This window comes from Galeopterus variegatus, unplaced genomic scaffold (assembly GCF_000696425.1).
Source record: "Galeopterus variegatus unplaced genomic scaffold, G_variegatus-3.0.2 Scaffold10245, whole genome shotgun sequence".
NCBI lineage: Eukaryota > Metazoa > Chordata > Mammalia > Dermoptera > Cynocephalidae > Galeopterus > Galeopterus variegatus.
In genome coordinates this window covers 28381-34380 of record NW_007736356.1, presented here as the reverse complement: position 1 = coordinate 34380, position 6000 = coordinate 28381, and the positions used below count along the sequence as shown (strand labels likewise).

The 6000-nt window shown below is 46.6% G+C and overlaps 1 protein-coding gene across 1 annotated transcript in view; it reads left to right on the top strand.

The window, feature by feature from the left end:
- LOC103609882 (ADAMTS-like protein 1) overlaps positions 1-6000 on the top strand; it is a 42266-nt gene that overhangs the window by 12003 nt on the left and 24263 nt on the right. Inside the window, exon 3 of the mRNA XM_008594148.1 lies at positions 5240-5471. Within this exon, the coding sequence (XP_008592370.1) occupies positions 5240-5471 (232 nt within the window). The remainder of the gene's footprint in view (positions 1-5239; positions 5472-6000) is intronic.

Below are 6000 nucleotides of genomic sequence, written 5' to 3'. Positions count from 1 at the left end.
TTTCCATGCGGCTAATGCTGTTGCCCTAACCTGGTCCTGGTAGGGGGCTGGGATAGCAGCCGGTTGGATTCCAGTACTAAATTGATCTGCTATTCCAGACAGCATGCCAAAGCTGATATGGATGGGTGGGTTGGCTGCTTGATTTATCTCTGCCTGCACATGGCACTCTTCTTCAAAGAAGGCGCAGAACTTGATAAACAAGTTTGGGGGAGGACAGCCTTACAGAGCATTTTCCAATCTTGGGTCGTGCAGGGTTTGTTTGCTAAGCCCTGGAGGATGGTTTCTGCGCATGGGGAATTGGGCCCATCCTCTGCGACAGCCTTTTTCAGCTCTTTAAGGTCCTGAGGTTCCCAAGGGTACCAAGCGGCCGGCCTATTTCCACTGGGGGCTTTGTCAAATTTGGATCTACAGTCCTTTTTCCAATGTAATCCTTTTTTACATGGGGGGCAAGGTGTGGTAGGGTTTTTTTTGCCTTTAGCCTTGGGACATTGGCTTTTAAAATGACCTTGTCTTCCACAACCAAAACATTGTCCCTTGAAGGGTGGGGAAGTATTGTTTCCTGAGGAGATCAGGGCAGTAAATGCCTTGAAGGCTTCGGTTAAGTTTTGTGTCTGAGCCTGCAAGGCTGAGGATAAAGTCCTGGCCTCAGCAACAGCCTTTTTTAGTTATTTTACAACATTGACTGGATAGGCCTGAGGGGCCGCTTCCCCCCACGGGCTGTGGACAGCTGGGGGTTCCCAGTGAGCCATAACAGGAAAAACCTGCAGCTCTGCCGGGGATGTTTTTAAAGGTGGAATAGCCTCCTCCGCTTCTTCAGGTGCCGCTTTCTCTCCTTTGGCTAAACTTTGCTCAGGGCCTTGCATTGGCAGCTTTGTTTCTTTTTTTCTCTCCTCATCGAACTGCGCCCAATCCCTTTCTGCCCCTACCTGATGCTCGGGACGGAAGCAAAGCTTTAGGGCAGAGATGGTTGGGTAGAACCCTAAGGGGGGACCTAGCCCGTGACTAATCTCATTCTTCTGGGCAGGATCTGAACCCGGTCCCAAGTCTCATATGAGAATAAGTTGGACGAAGGTGCCCAAGGGGCTACCTACACCACATGACACCAGGCATTGGTGGCCATGGAGTCAGATATTTCTAGGCCTCTGCTTTTTAACATGTACTTTAGAGCCTTGCAGGCTGTCTCGTCAGATATTTCTAGGCCTCTGCTTTTTAACATGTACTTTAGAGCCTTGCAAGCTGTCTCATCACTCTTTCCACACAAACCTCCCATGTTGCCCCGCGAGGAAGGGACAAAGGGAGCACAGGGCACAGAAGTGCAGGGACTTCCCCCTGTTATGGTACTCACCCTGACACGCAGGCGGATTACTTCACGGCGACTACCGCGGTTGCGGGGGCCACTCCGCTGGTTGATCACTCTTCGTCGACCTTCTTTCAGGACCGAGCAGCCGGGGGCCTCACTGGCTCGCCTTTAAAAGTCCTCACGCGGGGCACCACTCTGTCGGGTCCGCCGCCAACCCGTACAGCACTAGCCTCGTTCCTTTCAGTGGGCGAGCGAACGGCCCGGGATTCCTCTTTCCCTCCAGTCCCCTTTTGAAGGAGACGGGGGAAGAGAGCCGTGAAGAGAGGTGAGCACACCGCTGGCCCCAAACCAGCCCAGTTAAAGGACACTCAGACGTGGTGAGGGTTCTGTCAAAGCAGTTCCGTTTATTAGCACACAAGCGTTGGCTTTTGTAGGTAAATGGCAAAGGCAGGTTTTTTACATCCTCCAATCAGCTTAAGGGTTAAGGGCATGCATCCTGTCTCAATACCTAGCTATTGCAATTACGCAGTGTTCACAAGTGCGGCCAATAAGGGCTAAGGCAAGGTTCCCACAGACACCCCCACCCTGCTTTCTCCCGGCACCGTTTTAGGCTGCCACTTTAATCCACTTGTAATGTCACTTTAAGGTGGTGTTAGCTTTTTAAAGGCCCAACAAACTCTCATTTTCTCTTTTGTTTCCTCCAGGGTTGGCTGTTCTGTTTTTATAACCTGGTGTCTTTCTTTCACACTGTTATTTTTCCTCAAATATCTGGTGGGTTTTGGATAAAGGCCTAAGATGGTTAGTATAGAGAGCTGTTGAGCGTTTCTTTTGCAGTTTTATGGCCCCATTTTCCCCACAGACCTCTTCCGCTGAATTGGTGTGCTGTTGGCTTGCCCAAGGTAGGTGAGGTGACAGCTCTCCCTTTAGAGTGCATGGATAGGAAGCAATGGGCAAGCTGGAGACCCCCTCCCTCCCTCCCCCCAGTTGCCATAGTAGAGCCTTAGTAAATGTTAGACAATGTTTTATAGGTAGTAACATTAGTGGCCATGGGTAAAGGATCGATGGTGGGTAGGCTGTCTGCTAGCACCTTCTATAAACCCTGGGAAGGGTTTGAGAGCTGTGGCTTCCATTGAAAAGGGTTGTAGAGGAAGTGCAAATTGTCAGGGTCGAGCTAGCCCAGACTTATGGCAAGAAGACAACATAGGGACCTAAGGAAATGCTGAGAATGCAGAAAGTTTGTTTCCCAAAGTGGTGATTTCTAACCTCAGCCGAGAGTTAGAATAACCTGGGAAATTTTTGTAAAATAGATTCTCGGGCCTCACCTCAGACTTAATAAACCTTTAGGAGATTGCCTGGCAATCTACATCTTTTGAAAGCTGCCCACTTCCAATAGCCAGACTTGGGATCTGCTGCCCTCAGAAGATGGAGCTGGACTGAACAGAAATTGAGAAATGGTAATAGGAACAGGGTCATTTTATGATTTCTGCTTCTGTTTCTACATTCATGTTTCACCTGAGCCCCAATTGTGAGCATAGTGCCAGTGCCCAGGCTGTGTCCACCTGACTCAGGTGTCCCCATGCCAACTCCTGTCCCTGGCCAGGAAGAAGTGATGCCCTCTGCTGGACTGGCCTTGTGTTTTTTTGTTTTTGTTTTTGTTTTTTTTCTGTGTCCTCAATGACCAACCTCTGAGCTGTCCTGGGCTTCAGCGTCTGTGCTAGTCTATAGCTCCGTGTGCACCTCTCATCCTTTATGTTTAGGAAGCTTACTGGTTCCTCTAACTTCCCACTGACCTTGCCTTTTATTGAAGCAGAAGTGACTGTTAAGGTCCTTTGGACTGGAAATAACAAAAGTCAACTTGGAATGATTTATGCAAAGCAGCTGAGGGATTTGTTAATAAGAGACCACCACCCAACATTTGAGCACAACACTTCAGTATCCTATTAAATATATTCTTTGAATGCTTGTTTAAACTTTTTCAGTAGAAAAGCTGATCTATGTATAGGGAGATGGCTGAGGAGTACTCAGTCTCTGCTGTGCTGTTCAAAGTGACTTAACTTTTAGCCCCCGAGGTGCATACTCACTGCGGAAAACAAAAGCACTTAACAAGACATCCCACCCCTGGTAAGTCTCATAAACAGCTTGGTGGGACACGGTTTAAGTAAACTCTTTGATGGAGTCTCCCCCTACTGGCGAATCAAAGTATTGCTTCCAGCTATGTGTAATACTCTCCCTCAGAGAGGTTCAGATGATCAGAATTTTCTCCATTTTATTACATTTCGATTGGTGTTTCCACACTCCTTATGTGCCATTATAAGAAGCCTTTAACAGAAATCAAAAAATGTCTCATAGAATCCAAAGGGAGAACGCAGTCAGACTCCAAGAAATGGAAAGTCATTTTTTTGTTGATATTTTGTTTTGTTTTTTTCCTCCTCTTATCTCTGCAGCTCTGTGCTCTCTCTTTTCCTTTATTCTTTGCTCTTTCTGAAAACTGTTTTTTCTGTCCCTGAGGCCCGTATGGCCTAATAGGGCCGCCATTCCTTCAAGCCTCAGGTTTACATGTCTTGTTCTGGCATCCTCCAAATTCCTAAGAGAAAAACAATTATTGAACAATTCAAGCTAGCGCCCTCTTCCAGTAATGTTTGTGGGTTGGGAGACATTCTCATGCAGTACAAATACATTGTTCCAGAAGCCTTGCCCTAGGGAACAAGGGCAGATACCCCCAAAGTGAGTCTGCTCAGGTGGCTCCATCTTCCAGAGTAAATATCTTTTCAAAAATCAGGATATTAACTTTCTGTTCTGTTTTAAAGGGCAAGGGAATCAGAGAAAGATTCCTCTTCCCACATGGCCTTTGGTAGTTCCTGACTATAACTCATGATGTGGCCTAAATGGAAATGTAAGAGCACTTCTATTAGCAGATGAGATGCTCACATATAAATTCATACTCTTACCAGAATATGTTTCAAGTGCTTATAAACAAAAAATGTAAGGCATGTTAACAAGGTTGAAGTGGTTTCTTGTGTGTTATTGTAGTAAATAATTCTCTTCCTTGCCTCAGTTGATCTGCTGCAGCTTATCAGGATGGCATATCTTTTGAGGTATGTTCCTTGACTTGGTGTTGGAAGCCAGTCATACGGCTGGCTTGCTGTGACTTGATCAGAGCACTTCTGAGCAGGGACTCCCAGCCCCAAGTAGTGAGGAACGTTGTCACTGTCTTTCTTGATTGTACCGAATAGAAGTGCGGGGGGGGGGGATGTCTCAGTCTTAGATGGAAGAGTCTAAGACTAAGACACCTCACATCTGCCATCAGGGTGGGGAGGAAAACCTTTCCCAGTGGCAAGGACACTTTTTTAGCACTTCACCCACAACTTCCCATTGGTTTTTCCCGTGTAAACTTAAGTGTGAGCTCTTACTATTGGCCCTTTTCTTAGTGGCAGTGATTTCATCCTGCCTCATACTGTCATAATTTGGTCTCTTGTTGACTCACACCATATATTTTTGAACTTTTTTTTGGCACTGGGGGTGTATTTGCCCATTTCTTCTTCCTCATGTCTATGTGCCCAACATATGAAAAGTGTTAAATAAATGTTTATTGGATTGAATTTTTCTAAAATAGGTCTTCCCCCTTCTCCCTCCATCATGTGTCTTAAGACAGCTTCCAGAACCTTCCTAAAACTCTGGGGCTAACCTGGGTGGCTTGTAGGTCATTCTCAGTGGCTAAAAAATTGTTATATTTCAAAGAAATCTAATTATCTCTATTATGGTCATGATTGTACCACTCCTTTGCTCAGTCAACCATGGAAAGTACAAATCGGTGTCCTGGTTAGTAGGCTTTTAATTGTCAAACCTTTAGTATAAGGAATACGTAGTAGGATAAAAGGCTTGATCCCAGCAAGAAGGAACACCCTGCCTCTCCTGTCTTCCATTATTTTTTCATTTCAGACCCACCTTTAAGAGGAACTGCATGTCAGGGGCCTGCGATGTGTGCTGGCGCCCAGGCCCTTGGAGGCCCTGTACAGCAGCCTGTGGCAGGGGCTTCCAGTCTCGGAAAGTCGACTGTGTCCACGCAAGAAGCTGCAAACCTGTGGCTGAGAGATACTGTGCACAGAAAAAGAAACCAACTTCCTGGCGGCACTGTCTTGGGCCTTCCTGTGATAGTACGTACCCTGTTCAGGTATCATTGCTGCCCCAGAAGTCTTGTCCAGACCAGACCTTGATGGTGCCTACCTTGTCAGTGTCACATCTGAGGAGCCTCTCAGAATGGATGTGGTCGCTTGGGACATGAGGAGACTAGATCCTTTATGTGGGCAAAACTGAATTAGGGTTGGGCTGGAAATTACACTTGGGACTAGGGGTTAGAGTTAACATTTGGAGAAGAGGGTTAGGGTTTTAGTTTTAGGGTTAGAGCTAGGATTGGGTTAGGCAAGAAAGGAAGTTAAGTTAGGGTTAAGGTTAGAGTTGGCTTTAGGGGTTAGGGTTAGGGCCTGGTTAGGTCAGGACTAGGTTGGGTTTAGATTGGGGCTGATGCTGGTGTCAGTGATAGTGTCAGGGTGGAGGTTAAGTTTGGAGTAAATGTTGCTGCTGAGTAGGTTTGGGCCAGAATTAAATTGTAAGTTCTAAAGCTGATTTGGTTATGGGAATCTTTCCCTCTTACACCACCAGTTATGGCTTGAGATGATACGCAACCCCAAATAAGTGGTCCT